The 24,176-nt window shown below is 41.7% G+C and overlaps 1 protein-coding gene across 1 annotated transcript in view; it reads right to left on the reverse strand.

The window, feature by feature from the left end:
• Positions 1-3,567: 3,567 nt before the first annotated feature.
• The window catches only part of LOC143298024 (zinc finger MYM-type protein 3-like), a 38,334-nt gene continuing 17,725 nt past the window's right edge, over positions 3,568-24,176 (reverse strand). Inside the window, exons 13-20 of the mRNA XM_076610685.1 lie at positions 22,890-23,068; positions 19,756-19,888; positions 17,870-18,064; positions 16,459-16,887; positions 12,729-12,854; positions 11,407-11,664; positions 8,760-8,889; positions 3,568-6,966 (exon numbers count right to left, since the gene is read on the reverse strand). Coding sequence (XP_076466800.1) covers positions 6,777-6,966; positions 8,760-8,889; positions 11,407-11,664; positions 12,729-12,854; positions 16,459-16,887; positions 17,870-18,064; positions 19,756-19,888; positions 22,890-23,068 — 1,640 coding nt within the window. The 3' untranslated portion in view covers positions 3,568-6,776. The remainder of the gene's footprint in view (positions 6,967-8,759; positions 8,890-11,406; positions 11,665-12,728; positions 12,855-16,458; positions 16,888-17,869; positions 18,065-19,755; positions 19,889-22,889; positions 23,069-24,176) is intronic.

The raw sequence follows: 24,176 nt of genomic DNA on the forward strand, positions 1-24,176 counted from the left end.
TTTACGGTGTATATATATATATATACATACACACACACACACATATATATATATATATATATACACACACACAGAGTGAGGGAGAGAGAGAGAGATACATACTATGTACTGGTACTTAAATCTGTCAGACCATAAATGTGTAAAACCACTGGGATAGTCATCTGATGCAACAGGCGTCTGCACCGAGTGATCTGTTCATGGTCCACAGATGACCTGTTGTGAGTAATCACAACACTGCAAGGCAGAAACAGAGACAAGTGGTGAGAAATTTTATACTTTTACTCATGCTGACAAGCATTCAATCAATCAATTCCAGGCATAGTATAAAGAAGTAAACAAAAACAAAACAACATCACTCCATATACTCTGGCACATTTGAGGAACATTTAGAATTTAATGCCAACGTACTTCATGCCAAAACCTGACAAAAAGATTGATCCCATTGTTGTGCGGTTCTAAAACTGCACCCGATACAGACAGAACTGTTTTCCTTTTCTTCCTTTTGAAAAAAATTCTTATCAACTTAACCTGTTCACTGCCTACATGACAGGTTAACCTGTCATACTGTAGTTGCAGCTGTACTGCCCACATGAAGGGTTAAACCCATCATCAGGTTTTCTTAAACTTTTCTTTCAGCCAGAATGATAACTAACATCAGAACTGTTGTCAAACCATGAATAAACATGAACACAGTTCTAATATGGTGCATAGTGCAATATGTGGCTAAAAGTGTTAACCAACTCCTAGCCCAGTCAGTAATTGAGAGCAGATGACAATTAGTAACCTTGGTCGACTAAAAGCAAGCAAAGGCAGATATGGTGACCCGAGCAATAAAAACCACAGATTCTGATAGTTCTGATATTTACACTTTAAGTGGTATGACATGAATCACATGAGCCTGATAATGTTGAAAAAATTTGTGGGGGGTGTGGTCAAGAGAGTGGGCAAGTGGCAGAGAAAAGGTAAGTGCCATGACAACATCAAAAGCATGCTAAAGAACGGAAGTAGAGAGGGGAGAGACAGACGAAGAGGAGGGGATCGGTGATGAAAGCTGACATTTTGGACTTGTTCCGAAACATGTGTAGTCTGCTAGTTTTTTTGTTTTCTTTAGTTCTTTTCGTTCAGTTACAACACATTGGATACCAGGAATTCATTTGGTGGCATTTCTTTGTTGGCATGTTTGTGCAGTTATTTATTTATTAATCTATCTATCTTTCCATCTATCTATTTATTTTTGAAGTATTCACAATGATACAAGTGTGTTATATGTGTCAAGAAATGTAAAATTACAATGGTAAAATATACTTCGTTGTTCAACCAGCTCACAATCATTATCTGTACATCCCATAACTTCAAAAAGCTTCCAATAGAAAAAACATATGGCTTGCATACTTCTGACCATAACTGTAACCTGTAGATTTTTTTTTTTTTTTTTTTTTTTTTTTTTGTGGAGGGGGTGGTGGGTGGTGGGTTTAATTCATACCCATTATCATAGAAAACTCCCTGACAGGGCCCCTGCTGCAACAGTAGTTATGTTTCCCTGGCAGTGAACAGGTTAAGGAGTAAAAGAGATAAAATGGAGAAAGAAAGTCACCAACCTGATGAATGCATGTCATAACAACCAAATTCAAACACTGATCAATATTAAACACCTACACTCGTAGAAACCCATTTAAGAATATATTTTATTATTCATCTTTTTTTTTTATATGAAAGTTTCAAAATTGTAAACAAATAATAATCAACTGTAGTAACAGAGATTTTAAATCAACTCATTGAGCCCTGCACCTGAGCATTGCTCTGACATAAAAATTCGTCAGATTACAACATTTTCACTTTCCTACATACGCATAAACCACAAAGAATTGGAACTAACATACACAGTATTTCAGGCTGTGTCCACTAGTCATTTGGAGGAAAAACTATATTTTCTGTGTTTTTTCTGCATCAACATGTCATGAAAACTTGCCAAGACTGCAAACTCCACTGGGTTGAATGGGTTAATGCTATCACATCAAAACACCCACACAGTACCCTTGATGCAGCACATAACAATCACCAAAGGGTTATAAACAAAATACTCTATGAAAAGCAGGAACTGATCCTGCACAAATTCCATTAAATTTAATCCTGAACTATTATTCACATCCACTATTTTCACCCTTTTACAACCCCCTGACCCCTTCCTTCCAAAAAAAAAAAAAGAAGAAAAAAAAGTGTAGATACAATTATTCCATACTGAACACAAAAGGAGAAAACTGACTTATATACAAGGAAACAGCAGTGACCTGGCAGATCCTGAAGCCTCTTCAGACATGATTCAGAAAAGAGTCATGACCAACAACTCAGCAGTATCCCTTTGCAGTGTGGCACACTGCACCTTCTTCTTCCCCAGGTCAGAGATTGGAATCTTCTTCCCGCAGAAATAGTGCAAGCCTCATCAACAGGTGCCTTCAATGCCAAGGACACCTGTTAAACATGTCAAACAAATTTGTGTCCCTCAAACCCCCTGCCCCCACCCTCTGCAGTGTTCTTCGCCCCCAGCATAAACTACTGGAAGAAGAAGCAATGAGTGAACATGGCAGCCCAGATAACTGGCATTTCACTGTTTCAATATCCATGTAAATTTTTAGTCATACTCATAGCCATTGCAGTTTTGCATATGTCCATCTTTTCTATGATTTTGGACCTGAGATAGTTCAAAATGGAAACTGCAGACGCATGCCAAACGCTTCAAACAGAATGTGAGAAAGAAATTTTATACAGACATGGTGGCAAGATGGCTGACAATGAGCAGTAAATCATTTCCCTTGCAAAAATGTTCAACTTTATTCACAAAGAATACATCAACAGAGCAAACAGGGTAGTCTGCCATATAACGATTTTGTTTCTTTTCATCATGCACAGGAAATGCTGATCCATGCTGTCTTAAAACTGCAAAAATAATATAATAAAATGTAACATTTGCAAACTGGAATACCCTCAAACACTATTTTGCTGATCTGACAACTACAGACTTATCAAAACTGGATTTCTTTACTATACAGAAGCACTTGCAATAACAAAAAAACAAAACAAAACAATAAATGTAACAAAACAATAAATGTAACAAAAAACAAAACAAACAACAGTTCAACACATGTAAATGTCTATCAAAGCTGCACTAAAAAAAAAAAAGAAGCCAGAAACCGCCAACTGAAACTATGAACAAAACTAAATTACAATAAAACTGCACTAAAAAAAAAGAAGTCAGAAACCGCCAATTGAAACTATGAACAAAACTAAATTACAATAAAACTGCCCTTTAAAAAAAAAAAATCAAGTTAGTCTGGACAAAGATGAAAAACAAACTTGCAAACAAAAACATACAGATAAACAGCTAAAAAAGGAGGAAAGAGAACAAGACAAACTAGATGGGAAACAAATGAAAAAAAAAAAAAAGAAATGAAAAAAAAACACAAAAAACACCAACAAAAAGCAACCAAGAACAAATGACCTATACATACTCTACCCAGAAACTGCTTTTCTATCTGACACATGGGAACACATCAGAAAAAAACAAAACCAAAAAAAACACACACAAAAACTTGAAGAACAAGATAACGCAAACAAACAAAAAGAACCTGAGAAAAAAAGAATAAAAAAGAAAATGCTTAGTTTCTCAACTTATTTGTAGATGTTACTTCTGCTTGGTAACAAATAAAATCATCAAATATAACGCTAAACACTAAACACTGCCTCTACAAAATAGCAGGAAGGTTAAGGCCCCATAACCTTTCAAGGCCCCAGGGGCAGGCAGTGAATCCATATTTACTGTATCTAGAACTTGGCATAATAAGGGAGGAGCCCCATCTTTTCCTTCCACCCCTTTAAACGTTTCCTGACCTTAGTCAAATACCCAACTCATTCACAACTGAGTGAACTGAGGAAAAATTGAAGCACAGTGCCTTTCCCAAGTACATAACAACACCATTCCTCGCACATGGCCTTGAACTCTTGATCACTGGATCAGGAAGTCCAACCCTGACTCTGCCACAATGTCCCCCACAACGTAGTACATTGTGAAAATGTCTATTTCCCCGAACTCTGACTGAAAAATGACCCTGTGGGCAACTTTTCCCTCAACTGTACATGGATTTTGTTCAAAATTGAAGAGAAAGAAAGTAAAAAAGATGAATCTGGTCATGCATAAAAATCAACAGAAACACCCACTGTGCTCACCACTGTGTTTGTGTGTGTGCATGTCCGTGTGTGTGTGCGCATGTGTGTGTGCGCATGCATATGCGTGTGTCTGGATGCATGGGCAGAAGTGCATGCACACAATCTAAACCATGCAAAGGAAAGAAATGGAAATTAGTGTGTCAAGTTGATGGGTCAAACATGTTAGCTGACCAACATCAGAGTTTGCAATTTGTGACTCCACAGCACACTGTCATTTCTCAGCTGTTAGGCTGCATGGACTGAAGAGTCAACCAGCTGATGTTGTCTTTGTCCCCCCACCCCTCCCCTCTTCCCTCACTCGACACAACACTTACATATTACGAAGTCCTTTAAGTAATTTCCTGTAACTGTATTTAGAGTTGTTTTGTTGTTGTTTTTTCTTCCAAATTTCACCCACATTTTTACCCTCATTTGCCCAGTTTCTCCCAACCCTCCATTCATCCACATCTCCCACCCCTTCTAACCGATAATACTCAGATGTATTCATAAATACTTTAACAAAATGTCTTCAATCACCGATATGTGTGACGGGACATTAAACAAAATTCCTCCTTACATATTTCAAAGCAGCCTGGTTACGGTATGACATCATGAAAAATCATCAGCAGACCTGAGTGTTCCCACAACACATGACAACAACAACAACAAAAAAGCCATGCTTCATTCAAGGAGAACTTTGCACACTTTTCATGATAAATCTTCCACAAACAAACCCAAGCCCATAAAAAAAAAAAAACAACAAAAAAACGAAAAAGAAAAAACAAAGAACAAAAGAATTAGAAAGACGTCACTTCCAGTTAATGAGAAATCAATGAAAAACTAAGCACCAGTCTTATAAAGAGGCAGTCTGTTTAGCATTGACGTTGATAGCAGTCTTCACTTTTTATATTGACACAAAGATAAACACACAGGTCTATAAGTGAACTTTTGCTACTTTTAACTTCTTTTGATGAAGATTCTATTTTAATATCACACCAAGCTCCCACATTCCTGTCTCCCCAACCCCATGCAGCATCCACAGACAAACAGAATTTTCGGAGTAAGTTTGCTTTTTTATGTTTAATCTGTGTTCTCACAGTGGCACTGGTCCCACAATGCCCCCTGCCCCTCCCCTCTAACATCAAATTAGGACAGTGGCTGAATGCTTAACTCACTCAGTACGGCCAGTCCTCTCTTCTCTTCTACACAGACCCCTCAGATGTCCAGTGGGTGTCTGAATGAGCCAACCTTTAGCTTCCGTTGTCAGAACTGTAGTATTCTTTGTCAACATTCACCTCTTCAGTATAAGAGCGTTCTGCTTGCAATATTTTGATGATGGTAACTGGGATGAAACGCTGTTAACGTCGTCTCTTTCGCCGTTCGTATGGAGAGAGTTAAGACACTGACTGGCCACTCCTGTGTTTGTGAGGGTCTGGGTTTGATTCCTGGTCTCTCCCTTTCTCCCATGTTTGGCTGGAAAATCAAACTGAGCATTTAGTCATTCGGATGAGACTATAAATCGAGGTCCCATATGCACACTGAAAAAGGAAACCATATCATCAAAAGGGTTGTCCTCTGGTAAAATTCTGTAAAAGACATCCAATCTGACAGGTGCACAAATATATATTCAAGCACTCAAGGCCAGACCAAGCGTGATGGGTCATGCTGCTGGTCAGGCATTTGCCTAGCAGATGTGATGTAGAGTGTATGGATTTGTTTGAATGCAGCGACTCCTCCTTGAGAAACTGAAACTGAACATGCCCCCCCCTGAGTCCCCCCATACTGCCACACCAAGGTTTCTTCTGTTGGAAGTCCCAGTGTCAGCAGTCCTTATAGAGCTATCACTGTCAGGCCACTCACTACAGGAGACCCTGCGCTGTAATTTTTGTGTTCAGTGGTACCTTGTGTGTCAATGTGAGTGTGTATCCACAAGGTATGTGGCTCATAAGACTGTGTATACATATATATGCTAACATATTCACACCAACATAACATATTCATGTCCTTCCCACACCAGTTCCTTTTTATTCATTTATTTTTTTAACATACCAGACAGCAGAACAGTGACATGCCTGCTGAGAGTCACTGTTAAACTACTGGTACTTTCAAACACAAGCATGGTATTGAGCAAAGACAATTAAGTCCACAACATAGGATCAAAAGACAACATCCTTGCTCACTGGCAAACAAGAAAAAAACAAAAAGGACCCTCCAAAACCCCCCTGAAAAACGACAGGTCCCTTAGTAATCTGAATGGTGCATAAACGTGATGCTGGCATTCTTCCAAACTGCTGCATAAATGTGTCTTTGGCACACACCCCCACCCCCTTCCCACTCAACCCCCAAAACGTTAATTAAATCTGTATCATTGAGAATTTGTCCAGCTTGAGGCACATGGAATGGCTAAAGCACTGTCCCCATGTCTAAAAACCACTGTTCTTCTTCACCACGCACCTCAACAACTCAGTCTAGAACTCTGCCGAGGAAGTGGACGATACAATCTGGATGCAATGAATCCTGACACAGGACACACTACGGTACAGTACACGAGTACGCTCAGCGCGCCCTTCACAAACTTAAACGAAGATGGGATGGGCGTGCAGGTGAGCCTCCTGAATCTCTCGGACGAGCAGAATGCGTGTCAGCATGCGGGTCATGACCTCCTCGCTCAGGGGCATGGCGGAGTACCACACCGGACTGTCCGGCACACAGCTCCGCTCCGGCACTGGGTAGAAAATGTCGCTCCGGTTCTTGATGCTCTCCGGACTGCACGAGAACAGCAGAGAGCATCGGATAGAATGGAATGGAATAGAACAGAACAGAAGAGAGAAGGACAGGGTAGGATAGGTTGGGATAGAATATGTCTTTATTACCAAGAGTGGGCTGCACAAACAGAAACCAGGGATAGAACAGAACAGAATAGACTTGAGTACGTAAGTCTTCATTGCCCAGTGTAGCAGAGTTACAAGGAATATTGGGGGTGGGGAGATAGTACATAAAAGGTACAGACACAAATATAAAATAGAACAGAACAGAGCAGAAAATGTCTTTATTACCAAGTGTACCTGGTGTACCCTCCTCCATCCCAAACACACATACAGACAAAATGCACATATGTCCACAACTGTACAAGCCCCTCCCCCACAAACAGGCAATAAATGCACAAAGGCACACAGTTGCACAAGCCCCCCACCCCACCCCAAACACACACAGAGATAGAACATGCACACAGGTAAACAGCTGTACAAATCTCCCCCCTCCATCCCAAACACACACACAGACAGAACATGCACTCAGGTAAACAGTTGTACAAGTACCCCCCTCCATCCCAAACACACACACAGACAGGACATGCACACAGGTAAACAGTTGTACAAATCCCCCCCTCCATCCCAAACACACATACAGACAGGACATGCACACAGGTAAACAGTTGTACAAATACCCGCCTCCATCCAAAACACACACACAGACAGGACATGCACACAGGTAAACAGTTGTACAAGTACCCGCCTCCATCCAAAACACACACACAGACAGGACATACACACAGGTAAACAGTTGTACAAATCCCCCCCTCCATCCCAAACACACACACAGACAGGACATACACACAGGTAAACAGTTGTACAAATCCCCCCCTCCATCCCAAACACACACACAGACAGGACATACACACAGGTAAACAGTTGTACAAATCCCTCCCCCATTCCACACACACACAGACAGGACATGCACACAGGTAAACAGTTGTACAAATCCCTCCCCCATTCCAAACACACACACACATACAGACAGGACATGCACACAGGTAAACAGTTGTACAAATCCCCCCCTCCATCCCAAACACACACACAGACAGGACATGCACACAGGTAAACAGTTGTACAAGTACCCCCCTCCATCCAAAACACACACACAGACAGGACATGCACACAGGTAAACAGTTGTACAAGTACCCCCCTCCATCCAAAACACACACACAGACAGGACATGCACACAGGTAAACAGTTGTACAAGTACCCCCCTCCATCCAAAACACACACACAGACAGGACATACACACAGGTAAACAGTTGTACAAATCCCTCCCCCATTCCACACACACACACACAGACAGGACATGCACACAGGTAAGCAGTTGTACAAATCCCTCCCCCATTCCACACACACACACAGACAGGACATGCACACAGGTAAACAGTTGTACAAATCCCTCCCCCATTCCACACACACACACACAGACAGGACATGCACACAGGTAAACAGTTGTACAAGTACCCCTCTCCATCCAAAACACAAACACAAACAGAACATGCACACAGGTAAACAGTTGTACAAGTACCCCCCTCCATCCCAAACACACACAGAGAAGTGACATGCATTATAATTGTACGTAACACTACACACTCCTCCTCTATCACACATACACAAAGATTAGTAAGGATTTTGCTTCAAGTTTCCGCCCCCCCCCCCTGCCCACCCACCCATCCTCATGCCCTGCCCCCCACTCCCTCCTTTTTTTCTTGACACACGCAGACCAATCAGTGACCGACTGACCATTTGGACAGGAAGAACTCGTAGAGCTTGACAGGGCACCGGAGAGGATTCAACTGATTCTCCACCACCTCATACACTGGAATGCCATCTCTACTGCCTCGTTTTGTCATGCTCACTGTTGCAGATGCATCTGAAACGTACCATGTTTGTAACATGTCTGTTTTCAGGGATTCCTGCTGCTTGATTACACTTACACAGAAATGAAGGTTAATATGGTTGTTAAAGTCCCTTACTGTTACACAGAAATGAAGGTTAATGTGGTTGTTAAAGTCCCTTACACAGAAATAAAGGTTAATGTGGTTGTTAAAGTCCCTTACACTTACACAGAAATGAAGGTTAATGTGGTTGTTAAAGTCCCTTACACAGAAATGAAGGTTAATGTGGTTGTTAAAGTCCCTTACACAGAAATAAAGGTTAATGTGGTTGTTAAAGTCCCTTACACTTACACAGAAATGAAGGTTAATGTGGTTGTTAAAGTCCCTTACACAGAAATGAAGGTTAATGTGGTTGTTAAAGTCCCTTACACAGAAATAAAGGTTAATGTGGTTGTTAAAGTCCCTTACACTTACACAGAAATGAAGGTTAATGTGGTTGTTAAAGTCCCTTACACTTACACAGAAATGAAGGTTAATGTGTTGTTAAAGTCCCTTACACTTACACAGAAATGAAGGTTAATGTGGTTGTTAAAGTCCCTTACACTGAAATGAAGGTTAATGTGGTTGTTAAAGTCCCTTACACTTACACAGAAATGAAGGTTAATGTGGTTGTTAAAGTCCCTTACACTTACACAGAAATGAAGGTTAATGTGGTTGTTAAAGTCCCTTACTCTTACACAGAAATGAAGGTTAATGTGGTTGTCAAAGTCCCTTACACAGAAATGAAGGTTAATGTGGTTGTTAAAGTCCCTTACACTTACACAGAAATGAAGGTTAATGTGGTTGTCAAAGTCCCTTACACTTACACAGAAATGAAGGTTAATGTGGTTGTTAAAGACCCTTACACTTACACTGAAATGAAGGTTAATGTGGTTGTTAAAGTCCCTTACACTTACACAGAAATGAAGGTTAATGTAATTGTTAAAGTCCCTTACACTTACACAGAAATGAAGGTTAATGTGGTTGTTAAAGTCCCTTACACAGAAATGAAGGTTAATGTGGTTGTTAAAGTCCCTTACACAGAAATAAAGGTTAATGTGGTTGTTGAAGTCCCTTACACTTACACAGAAATGAAGGTTAATGTGGTTGTTAAAGTCCCTTACACACAGAAATGTTGGTTAATGTGGTTGTAAATGTCCCTTACACAGAAATGAAGGTTAATGTGGTTGTTAAAGTCCCATCACCTTGTTACAGCCAAAGGGCAGTAAATTCATATCCAATGTGTCTAGGGTTCGGCAAAGGAAGGCATGGCCCAATCCACTCCTAACACCCATTTCTATGTTCCCCACACTTGGGTAGAATGTCTTGTGCATCACTTTAAAGTCAAACTGTACTAAATTGCTAATCTCACGAGAGTTTCTTGAAAAACAAACAAACAAACCAACAAAAAAAAAACACCAAAAAACTACTTCAACCACAAATCTGAATTCATCAACACTTTCTTCAGTACTGATTTCTGTGTTCACAAATTTTAAGTCAATGACAAGAATTTTCAAACAAATGATACAAAAAAACAACAACAAAAAACAAAAAAAAAGATTGTTACAAATCTACAACTTTCCAATGACAACGATTTTCATTCTAATAAAGATCAAGTGAAAGAAATCTTTGTTTTCCCCAGCATAATTCCACAGAAAACTCTGTTAAATAGGAAAACAAATACACTTTCAGGCAGAAAAAAGACAAAAACACAACAACCAACAGCAAAGAGTGGTGCTGCACTGTAGTGACATGTTCTCCCTGAGTACAGCAGTCTGAATTTGACATATATATGTTGTGACAGAGTAATAATGCAACAGAATGACCTCTCATTCTGTTTACACAACAGAGCTGGGTTCAATTAAATACAAAGCTGTGTGTCTCTGCTTTTCTGTTTTCTACTCCACTGGACCTATCTTTTTTTTTTTTTTTTTTTTTTAACCTTATCAGCGCTTACACTCCTTCAAGAACTCTCCGCTCTTCCTCTTGTTACCCTCTGAAAATTCCCTCTGTCTATACAACAACCTGTGGTCAATGCTCTTTGCACTTTGCTGCTCCTCATATCTGAAGCAACCTTCCACATCATATCTGTTCATCTGACTCCATCGCTGCCTTTTTGCTCTTCACTGAAAACTAATCTTTTCAATACCTATCTGTAAACACACTCGGTAAATAAATTCACTCTGCATGTATCAGGAATGAGACAAAGTTTCTGATGGGAGTGGGGGCGTAAGAAAGAGTGGTCGTGAGCATTTCACGTAATTTGTAACTTTTTCTTTCATGTAAAGCACCTTGAGCTTTCAGAGAGAAAGGGCGCTACACAAATGTACGTTATCATCCTTTATATTACAGTTACCTGAAAGGCTGCTACGCAAATGTACATAACCATCATTCATATTACAGTTACCTGAAAGGGCACTACACAAATGTACATTATCATCATTTATATCACACAATTACCTGAAGGGCGCTACACAAATGTACATTACCATCATTCATATCACTACAATCACCTTTTCTTGCACTGCTGACGCTGTAGTACCGCAGCGAGACGCTTCGTGGCGCCTGCCCTCCCTTCACTGCGGCGGTCCCCTTCTTCCAGTACTTGAGGATGTGGCAGAAGGACAGCTTCAGGTGGTCCTCAGGGGTCTTCAGCATGAAGTACTTGGTGTGGAAGTAGATCAGCGTGTTGAGCAGCACGTATGGGGAGTGCGCTCCCAGCTGCTTGCACTCCCACAGGTGCTCCTCCTCTATGCGGCACACCATCTGACCTGGAACGGAAACTACATGGTTTCTGAATGGTCACACCATCCAATCTGGAATGGAAACACATGGTCTGTGATTATTCACACCGTCTGACCTAGAATGGAAACACAAGGTTTCTGACTGGTCACACACAAGGTTTCTGATTATTCACACCATCTGACCTAGAATGGAAACACAAGGTTTCTGATTATTCACACCATCTGACCTAGAATGGAAACACAAGGTTTCTGACTGGTCACACACAAGGTTTCTGATTATTCACACCATCTGACCTAGAATGGAAACACAAGGTTTCTGATTATTCACACCATCTGACCTAGAATGGAAACACAAGGTTTCTGACTGGTCACACACAAGGTTTCTGATTATTCACACCATCTGACCTAGAATGGAAACACAAGGTTTCTGATTATTCACACCATCTGACCTAGAATGGAAACACAAGGTTTCTGACTGGTCACACACAAGGTTTCTGATTATTCACACCATCTGACCTAGAATGGAAACACAAGGTTTCTGATTATTCACACCATCTGACCTAGAATGGAAACACAAGGTTTCTGATTGGTCACACCATCTGACCTGGAATGGAAACACAAGGTTTCTGATTGGTCACACCATCTGACCTGGAATGGAAACACAAGGTTTCTGATTGGTCACACACAAGGTTTCTGATTACTCATACCATCTGACCTAGAATGGAAACACAAGGTTTCTGACTGGTCACACCATCTGACCTGGAATGAAAATACAAGGTTTCTGATTGGTCACACCATCTGACCTGGAATGGAAACACACAGTCTTGTTGGACATTGGTGTGTGTGGTCTCAAGGAAACCTGCCACTAAAACTGTCAGATCCCTGTGAACTATAAGCACTAGGACCACAACAGATTGAGCCAAAGTACAGCTGAATATGGGGCAATTTAGAATGTTAGGTGCGAGAGGAACACCACTGAAATGACATGATTAAAAAAAAAAAAAAATTTTTTTAAGAAAAAAAAGAAAAGAAAAAAAAGAGGAAATAATTTCATACAAACAACTCAAGAGTCTCCCATCTCATTTGCTCACCTGCACTGTTGAACTTTGGTTTGCATAAGGACAGGATCTCTGACAAACGCTTCGTGAACGGCTCGTAGTAGTGGTCAGCAAAAATGTTGTCAATTCGCCCGTTCTCATACAGGTACTGCTGAAGGCCTGACCACACACGGCAAGCCTTGTCACATTTCACATGGGTTAAAGCATTGTAATTAGGTGTATAACGATGCTGCCTTTTTAAGCACAAGGAAAACAACAGCATACACAGAGATGCCAACCCCTGTAAAGTGTTTGTAGGAACAGTCAGGAAATTTGGTTGGAACATTTTGACGGGCGCAATAGCCGAGTGGTTAAAACGTTGGACTTTCAATCTGAGGGTCCCGGGTTCGAATCACGGTGACGGCGCCTGGTGGGTAAAGGGTGGAGATTTTTACGATCTCCCAGGTCAACATATGTGCAGACCTGCTAGTGCCTAAACCCCCTTCGTGTGTATATATGCAAGCAGAAGATCAAATATGCACGTTAAAGATCCTGTAATCCATGTCAGTGTTCGGTGTGTTATGGAAACAAGAACATACCCAGCATGCACACCCCCGAAAGCGGAGTATGGCTGCCTACATGGCGGAGTAAAAATGGTCATGCACGTAAAAGCCCACTCGTGTACATGTGAGTGAACGTGGGAGTTGCAGCCCACGAACGCAGAAGAAGAATAAGAATAATAAGAAGAAGAAGATGTATAACGATGCTGCCTTTTTAAGCACAAGGAAAACAACAGCACACACAGAGATGCCAACCCCTGTAAAGTGTTTGTAGGAACAGTCAGGAAATTTGGTTGGAACATTTTGACGGGCGCAATAGCCGAGTGGTTAAAGCGTTGGACTTTCAATCTGAGGATCCCGGGTTCGAATCACGGTGACGGCGCCTGGTGGGTAAAGGGTGGAGATTTTTACGATCTCCCAGGTCAACATATGTGCAGGCCTGCTAGTGCCTGAACCCCCTTCGTGTGTATATGCAAGCAGAAGATCAAATACGCACGTTAAAGATCCTGTAATCCATGTCAGCGTTCGGTGGGTTATGGAAACAAGAACATGCCCAGCATGCACCCCCCCCGAAAATGGAGTATGGCTGCCTACATGGCGGGGTAAAAACAGTCATACACGTAAAAGCCCACTCGTGTGCATACGAGTGAACGCAGAAGAAGAAGAAGAAGAAGAAGAAGAAGGCTGGAACATTTTGAATTTGGCAGGAACACTCGGAATCCGAGCCACATCAGTAAACGTACATTTTACCTACAAGGCATACAAACACTTGGGCCCACCTGCAACATGGTGTAACTGCTATTAAGCTGACTGGCTCACTCAATGCTGTTTTCAATGTAAACACGCACGTGATTAGCTGAGCATCATTATGTGAGACCAAAATTAGTAGTGACTGCCCTGGCCTCATAATAGATAGGTCTAGAGCAGCTGGGTAATGATGACAGGACAGCATGTGACCATACTATGTAGTTAAAAATGAACTTGTCAGAACAATTTTGACATTGGTGTAATGTCGGAACAAACTGCTACTGAGTGTAACAAAATACAGCAAAATCGTAACATTTGGCATCTCTGAATAAGAGATTCTGCAGCAAAATGATGAAGACATATCAAAAACGCAAACTTTACAGCTAAATGATGAAGACATATCAACAACACAAACTTTGCCACTAAATGATGTAGCGTATCAGCTACACAAACTTTACAGCTAAATGATAAAGACATATCAACAACACAAACTTTACAGCTAAATGATGAAGACATATCAACAACACAAACTTTACAGCTAGATGATGAAGACACATATTAACAACACAAACTTCACAGCTAAGTGATGAAGAAATATCAACTACACAAACTTTACAGTTAAGTGATGAAGACATATCAACTACACAAACTTTACAGCTAAATGATGAAGACACTATCAACAACACAAACTTTACAGCTAAATGATGAAGACATATCAACAACACAAACTTTGCAGCCAAATGATAAGTTATACCAATAATACAAACTTTGCAACTTAATGATCTTCAATTTTCCTTCAATATTTTTCAGCATTGCATATAACTACTGCTATCCATGGTTCATAGAATAATAATTATTGGGGGGAGTCAGAGAGTATGGGAAGAGAACATTTTCATTTTTTGTCTCCCATCCCGTCCCTTCTTTTGGATGACAGAGTGATCAAAACCACCAGAATAAAGGATCAGACATCAAAATACACTTCCCTTGATGCATTTGAGAAACACACACAAAGAGAAAGAGACCAAATTGAACAGAGACAACTTCTATAATACGCAGTTAACTCACTCGGGACGACAAGTTTTCTCCCTTTCTCCCTCCCCACAGACGGCCCATTTGTAAGGGTTAGGAAAAAAATTACAAAAAATACAAAATACTGTGTAAGAAGATGAAACTTTCAGAACTGGTTTATTACGTGTTGAGCTATTACATGTAAAAAAAATCAAATTTCTCATCTTATTTTTACAGTTTTGCCATATGTAGAAAATACTGCCAATTTTTCGCCCCGAATCACCATACCCATGCTCGCTTTCTGCATTAAATTCGCTTTCTTCGTCGTCATCATCCACCTCTTCAATGTCCGACCCTTCAGTTTGTAGCATTTCAAGTACTTCGGCAACCCTAAAACATTGCCGTCACTGCCTTGTTCGCTTCACAACATTCCGAGAAGAGGCCGCTTTGCTAACAGGCTGGCACGCGAGCAGACGACCGGTCAGTGACTTTGTCAGCGTGTGTGCGAGACAGGCCACACATCCCATATTAACCAATCATACTGTTCGATTGTGGAGTGACCCAGAATAGCGCACTCTGCTTGGCTAATCACAAAATCACGTGTACAGCGCATGATGGAATTTTACTTTCGGAGAATGCTATTCCATTCCTTCGTCCGAAACCGAATACGTTTTGTGAAGGAATGCGTGAGCATTCCTTCGTCCGGAAAGAGTTAACACAGATTCTACATAAAAGTTTCGTCCCAAGACAACCCCACTATCCCACACCTCCTTTCATCCATCAATCCAATTCAAAACCCAAGTATTCCAATGCCAACTGTCCTAAAACCCTCTTGGCTGAGAGAGTGGGAATGTAACTTGGGCAAGAGTCCCTGCATTATAATCAAAATTTAGCCCAGTTAGTTGGGACAGAAAGCTGACTTCTCAGCTGCTTCCTCTGCTGTCCTGATGGTTTTAGACACAATTATCATACACAGCCCTGACAGTCGATACAGCAGTTGCCTCTTCTGCTGTGCTAATGGCCTTAGCTGGACACAATTATCATAAACAGCACAGACAGTTGTGACAGCAGTTGCCTCCTCGCTGTCCTAAAGCCATACAGGTCTTAGTTAGCCATAACTGACTTTCATACATAGCACATATCGCCGGGACAGAAGTTGCCTCCTCTGCTGTCCTGATGGTCTTAGTCTTGTGAAGGACTATGACTCTCAAACTAGGAGGCAAGATTGCACTGGCTCTTAGTGCTGCAGCCTTGAGGGGCGAGTTGGCCTTTGGGAACATCCCAGCGTTGTCTGTCCTAAAACCCTCTTGGCTGAGAGAGTGGGGATGTAACTTGGGCAAGGCATTCTGCACTATAATCAAATTCTAGCCCAGATACTCTGGACAGCAGTTGCCTTCTTTGCTGCCCTGATGGTCATAGACATGACTGACTATAATACGTGCAAAGCTGGACACAACTATCATACTAACCAAGGGTCAGATAGTAAACGCTGTCCGGCGAGTACTCGTCCCCGTTAGGCTTTCGAACTTCCTTGACGAAAAGACACAGTGAGAAGTTCAGTTCGTCTGCCGTGCACTGCAGAATGTCAGTTTTGAACATCTTCGCCCTCCCAGTCCCCACAGTTCTGCTCTGGTCGATCTGAGCGTTTTTCATCATAACCCAGTGTCTCCAAGCGTTCACTCCGTACGTGAACTTGAGGTGGTAGGCCGTGTCTGGCGGGGGTGCCACTGGTTGTTGTGGCACTGCCGCTTGCTCCACTACAGGCTCCTGAAGGCGCTGGCGCTTGCCTCGGCCCCCGCCACGAGTGTTTCGCCTTGTGTGTCGGAGTATTCTCAAGTCCTCCTGTAGGGGCTCTTCAGACATGGACCCCATGCTTGTCGTCTCAGGCAGAGTGGGAGCTTTAAACAAGGAAAAGAAGAGAAAAAAAGTCATCTAAGAAACCTGCCATGCGAACTTTACCTAACACTTCTGATAAGTTGTCAGGCTTATGGTTCAATGAATAACAAAGTTTATTCATTCAAAAAACTTGCCATGGGAACTTTACTTAACACTTTAAAAAAGTTGTCAGTCTGACGGCTCAATGAACAATAAAGTGTATGGCTGAATGTAAAATAAACATGTTAGTGTTATGATGTAATAAATAATCAAATTCTCAACACGAAATTCACCTAACATTTTAATAAAGTTGTCAGTCTTATGGCTCAAAGAGTAATTAAGTTTATGACTGAATAAAAAATAAAGTTGTTAGAGTTATGATTCAATAAATGATCTAGTTCTTGACCTTATCATTTAATAAATAACAAAGTAGTTAGCCTTATGATTCAATAAATAACAAATCTGTTAGCTTTATGATTGAATAAATAGCAAAGTTGTTAGCCTTATGATTTAATAAATGACAAAGTTGCTAGCCTTTATGATTTAAAAAATGACAAAGTTGTTAGCCTTATGATTTAATAAATAAACACCCCCTGTGGAAAAAAATTAGTATTAAGTATTAGTGATTTCCTTTCTACAATAAGAAAATAACAACAAAGAAAAACAACAACAAATAAATTTTAAAAAAAGAAGAGGAAATTGGTAATAGTTTGTACAGGACAGGAACTGGGACTTCCTGCCGAAGTATGCACTAGAGGGTCATGGTAAAGTATGTGTAGTTAAAACACCCCGTCACACCTGAACTACAGGAAACACCTGTGGAAAAGGACAAGAATTCAGTGACTGCCTTCCTAACAAAACAAAAACAACAACAAAACTTCTGATGAATCATCACCCCTGAACTACAGGAACCACTTGTGGAAAAGGACAAGAATTTAGTGACTGCCTTCCTAATAAAAACCAGAAACAACAACAACAACAAAATGTTCTGATGAATCATCGCACCTGAGCTGACAGGTACCGCCTGCACGGCATCCTCCAGGTCTGTGATTTCCTCGGCCATCCTGAGGGCCATGGACAGCATGTCCTCCTCCCCGTCCTCCTTCCGGTTCGTCAGCGGCATCACATCGGCGTTGCCACCATCGTCATCGATGTTGTCTTCGTCGTTGTTGTCCACAGGCAGTGACCTCTTTCTGGATTCTGCCGCAGAAGAAGAACATGGGAGGACAATGTGAGCATTAAAAATAAAAATCACACACACACACACACACAGACACAAAAAAAATCCCAACACATAAATAAAAAAGGAATACATTGCAATGAGTACGTTATGTGTATAATTATAATTATTGCAATTATTATGATGAAGTAATACAAAAAAAGAAGAAAAAAAAAAGAAAGGATGTGAGCATTATCACCTCACCAGTTACTGTCTTCAGAGAAGTACTGGCCGTTGGTGTATACTGCAACTTTGTTGTCAGTGACTATTTTGGTCTGAATGCCAAAAATTTGGGGGGTGTCGGGTGGGTAGGGTAGGGGGCGCTGTCACATTCTGTTTGGTCATTCAGGTTCGAATGTTGGCATTCTGATGTGCGGTAATGATGAAATGAGGGCAGTCTGTCCCATATCCTGCCAACAAAACTCTTGACTGTGAGTGCAGGATTAAAGTTTTAAACACACTGGCCAACAGCAGCAGAGCTATACCAGTATGACTTCATGCAGCTGATCATCAACCAGCGTCATGACTTGTGGCGCCTTTGACAGACGGATGCTGTCACCGTGCTGCTGTCCCACCCAGAGTGCAGACAGAAAGTGCTGTTGACAGGAGTTTAGTTTACCCCTGAAACCAATGAACTTTGTGAGGTTAGTTTTCTTGTTGTGTATACACTGCTTTTGCGTTTCATGTTGCCCCCTCAACCCGTTCTTTCTCTGTCTCTGGACCTTGCAATTGGAATGAACTTCCTCTTTCGCTTCGTCAAGTCTCCATACTCAGCTCTTTCAAGTCTGGCCTTAAAACCCACCTCTTCCCAAAATAGCCTCCCTTCCCTGCCTCTTCCTTGTCTTTAGTTTCTCCAGTTTTAGTTATGCATGCGTGTGAATGACTGGTGCGAAAGCGCTTTGATTTGTCTTTGCACAAGATTCAGTGCTATATAAATACCATTATTATTATCATTATGAACCCCACCCACCCCCACCTGTGAATAAAGTGACAGAATTTTTTTTTCTCTATGCTTCTGCTACTAGTGTTGGTGAGTGTTGAACATCCCTCCCCACCACACACTCTCCCTCCTCCTCACCTTCTCCCCTGCTGCAAGTTTATGTCAGAATAATGTGACTGAAAGTGCCATTTTATCACCCCACTTCATGTGGAATGGTGGCCAAGTGGTAACGCGGTCCGTCTAGGAAGCAAGAGAATCTAAGCGTGCAGGTTCCAGTCCCACACTCACCAGTATCTTCTTCCCCTCCACTAGACCTTGAGTAGTGGTCTGGTCGCCAGTCATTTGAATGAGACAATAAACCGAAGCCCCATGTGTAGAATGCACACATAAAAGAACCCACAGCAATGAAAGGGTTGTCCTTAGCAAAGTTCTGTAGAAAAATCCACTTAAATAGGAAAACAAATACACTTGCAGGCAGAGAAAAAAAAAAAAAAAAAGGATGGTGAAGCTCTGTAACAACATGTTCACCACAGAGAGAGCAGCCTGGATTTCACACACAGAAATCTGTTGTGAAAAAACCCCAGTAATTCCACTACCAAACAGCAAATGCAAAACAGAGAATACTGGTACACACACACACACACTTGAACATAAGCACACACATGAATGCACACACACACACACTTGAACATGAACACACACACGAACACACACACACACATAGATACTGACTGCTGCTGACTTCTGGCAGGGTCTCCTCGTCTGTGTCACTTTCCGGGTTGAGGGTGGCCTCCCCTGACACAGCGGCTGCCATCTGGAGCAGCTCCACTTCCAGAGGGTCTGATGGAGTCTGGTCCATGATTTCCTGCAACATGCAGATGCCAACCCTTGTCAAAAGTTTGTAGGAACAATCAGGAAATTTGGTAGTCCTGGGGTCGTATTCATGGGGTGGTTGTAAATGGAAACGTCCGGACTAAACGTGTTGTCCGATACAATCTATTGAAAGTTGATATTCATGGTGGACGAAGTCCAAGTCTGGACGCAGGCTAAAAAATTTAGGCTGAAATTTAGTCATTTCACTGGACTACACTTTGTACGCACAGACTTTGTCAAAGACAAATGACGCGTTTAATTTTGTTAAGTATTACAGTCAACTAGAATGCACCTTCTAGAAGCTAATATGATGATGATGATGATGATGATAATGATGATGACGACGATAATAATAACAGTTTAGTTTCTATTGTGCCTTTCATTAAAATACAACAAGAAGAAACATAATACATAAAAATTATGATTACATCTATACATACACACACACATACGCGTGCGCACACACACACTGGTGCTTCAAAACATGACAGCGACTTCGTTGGAGTTTGTCAACCACGTGCATGCTGCACGATCACACGTCTTAGTGTTGCCTTCCTGACACAACAAACCAATCAACTCCAGGCTGAACAAACCAAGCGTTAATTTCACTCCGTGCAGCAGCTGACAAACATGCTCACAGGGGAGCTTATTCGGGAAAACCCCTTTCTTAAATAAGAACAAAGGCGTTGTCAAGAACTACTTGTGAGAAGTCCAGTCGTTCTATGAATACCGACTTTTGCTGCGGCAGAGGTTTGACGTTCAATTCCAGAGGTTTTGCTTTACGCTCGACATACGTAAGTCAGTCCCCATGAATATGGCCCCTGAACATTTTGAATTTGGTAGGAACACTCGGACTCCAAGCCACATCAGCAAATGGGCACAGACGCTGTCCAAGACGCAGCTTGATTTAGCCACATTCTCTCTTGTTCAGGCAAACGATTAAGCTGACTAGTCCACTCAATGCTGTTTCAACGCAAACATGCACATGATTAGCTGAGCATCATCACGTAAAACCAAGGTTTAGTAGTGAATGCCCTGGCCTCGTGATCATTAAGTATGGAGTGTTTGGGTAATGTTACGACAGGAAAACATGTGACCATGCTATGTAGCCAAAAATGAACATGGCAGAACAATTTTGATGTTGGTGAAACGTCAGAATAAACTATTATCAAGTGTAACAAATTACGGTGAAATTGTAACAGCTGGTTCACTGAACACACCCACATCATCTCCGTCCTTTCTTTTCCTTCCTCAGCCTTTTTACATTCAAGAAAAGGAGGATTTACTCTTATTCTTGTTGCTTATAGTCCAGCCGACCGCATAGGGCCATATCAGGACTGCCAAACCATACAAATGCTCAACCGCGTCAACACAAAACTGTCACATTTACAAAAAAACACTAAGACAAACCCACAAAACACAGTTCATGACACAGTATCCCAACCATTTAGCTCCTTATGGCAAATAAGACTAGGCCATGCTGAGGACGCCAACCATTCCGCTTAATTCATCATCCCCAGATTACAAAAAATCGTAAACAAGGAAAAAAAAACAATACTTCAAAGCCAAACAAAAAATACATAAAAAAGGCCACATAGGCAAATAACACTGCAGAATGAGCAGCTAGTGCCCATCCCAGTGTTTACATCTAACTACCCATCGCCAGAGCAAAACAGCACAGATAGTACATCACAGACTGCGGAAAAGAGAAAAAAGTGTCAAGGCTTGCTTGAAAAAAGAAAGGGGAATGGACTGCGAAGGCAGAAAAAAGAGACAACAGTAAAGATAGAAAAAAGGCAGAAACAAAGAGAGTGACAGAAAAGAGGAAATTTCTAGCACAGAATTTCCAGAAGGTGGGGATGCTATTTATACTGAAAGACCCCCGGCATCCCCACAGGGGAAAGAAAAGGAGGAAGGTGTGAGAATCATGAAGATACTTATCAGTCTGTTCAGTGTCCATGAGGATCTGGGTTTGAGTCCTGGTCTTGCCCTTTCTCCCAAGTTTAACTTCTAAAACTCTAAGTGAGCATCTAGCCATTCAGATGAGACAATAAACAAAAGGCCCATGTGCAGCATACACTGGCCACACTGAAAAAAAACAACAACCCAAGGCAACAAAAAGGTTGTCCCCTGGAAAAAATCCACTCTGACAGGTTCACAAATAAACATGCATGCACACACAATTTTACATTTAAGAGAATGATAAATACTGAGTTACTTACAATAACAAGGACATCCCCCCCCCACCTCTAAAGTTACATCTAATATAACAATATACTGTATTACAATTAAGATTGTTATTGACCATATACAACAATGCCAGCCTTGGAAGTCATGTCAATTCAAAATATTTTCAAGTTTCCTCTGTGTGCACTCTGCTGAACACAGCAAGCAATAACAACACATGCACACAAACAACATCAGTCAGTCTTTCAAAGACACCCTGCATATCTGCTTAGACTGGTAACAGTAACCCTGGAAACTTCTAACCTTTCACCATCTGTGGATAACTGTACATTGAAGAGATCAAAATACACACCAATCATGAGAAACGATAAAATGTAGGACTATTCTTCTTCTTCTCCCTTAACTCTCTGAAGAGTCTTTGGGGAACTGCGCACAAGAACAGTTCACCAGATTCCTCCAGTTCTGTGGGTGGTGTGTGAAAACCTGTCAGCTATCTATGACTATGATGTATTGTGACAAGTTCTGAATAAAATATTGTTTAACTTATTCAGCCCCAACCCACATCCCCCACCTGAGCAATGCTCTGAGGTCAAAATCATTAAAATGGTTTTCATGTTCCTGAATATGCCATATGCATCAACCGTAAGGAAAGCGAACAAACTTCTACGGTATTTCTGGATGTGTTTACACATAATTTGGAAGAAAAACAAGGCTGTAACCTCCCAAGGGTTGAATGGATTAAACCAAAGCCTCATTACGACTACAGCCCCACACAGAAACCAGTTCCAGCATCACTCATCCCTTACCTGGATCTGTTTCATGATGCCGTTGGCCGACTTGCGTGTGGTGGGGATGAAGACGGGAACAGGGATGGGGATGGGGATGAAGATGGGTGTGGGGGCGGGGGCAGAGTACATGGCCATGGGCGCCGGCATGTAGATGGGCACGGGGACCGGGATCAGGGCTGGCTTCTCCTCCACCTTGTCTGGAACCAACAACAGGCCGTCATCAGTTTCAGTTCCTCACGGAGGAAGTGTTGCTACGTTCAAACAAATCCACCTACACTGCACCACATCTGCAGGGGCTGAGGGGGGCGGGAAGGAGGTGGGGGGTGGGCATACTACTACAACTATTCCTTTTATTATCATTATTATCATAATAATAATAATAATGCTAGTATTTATACAGCGCTGAATCTTGTGCAGAGACAAATCAAAGCGCTTTCACTCCAGTCATTCACACGCATGCATAATTCTAAAACTGAAGAAACTGAAGACAAGGAAGAGGCTGGGAAAGGAGGCTATCTTGTGAAGAGGTGGGTTTTAAGGCCAGACTTGAAAGATTATTATTATAACTATCGCCTTCCAAACCTGTCCGTCACTCTCTGCTCTGGAAAGAGGGGGTAGCGCATTATCATTATCATCATCATTTTTATCATTATCCACACCTGTCTGTCACTCTCCGCTCTGGGTAGAGGGGGGTGGCACATTATCATCATCATCATTGTTGTAATTATCCACACCTGTCTGTCACTCTCTGCTCTGGGTAGAGGGGGGTGGCACATTATCATCATCATCATCATTGTTGTAATTATCCACGCCTGTCTGTCACTCTCCACTCTAGGTAGAGGGGGGTGGCACATTATCATCATCATCATCATCGTTGTTGTAATTATCCACACCTGTCTGTCACTCTCCGCTCTGGGTAGAGGGGGGTGGCACATTATCATCATCATCATCGTATTTATCCAAGCCTGTCTGTCACTCTCCACTCTGGGTAGAGGAGGATGGCAAATTATCATCATCATCATTGTTGTAATTATCCACACCTGTCTGTCACTCTCCGCTCTGGGTAGAGGGGGGTGGCACATTATCATCATCATCAATGTTGTAATTATCCACACCTGTCTGTCACTCTCCACTCTGGGTAGAGGGGGGTGGCACATTATTATCATTATCATGATTGTCATCATTATTGTCATTATCTACACCTGTCTTGTCACTCTCTGTTCCGGGTAGAGGGGGGTGGCACATTATTATCATTATTATCATTATCTTTATAATCATGATCATTGTCCACACCTGTCTGGTACT

Source organism: Babylonia areolata, chromosome 23 (genome assembly GCF_041734735.1).
Source record: "Babylonia areolata isolate BAREFJ2019XMU chromosome 23, ASM4173473v1, whole genome shotgun sequence".
NCBI classification, from domain to species: domain Eukaryota; kingdom Metazoa; phylum Mollusca; class Gastropoda; order Neogastropoda; family Buccinidae; genus Babylonia; species Babylonia areolata.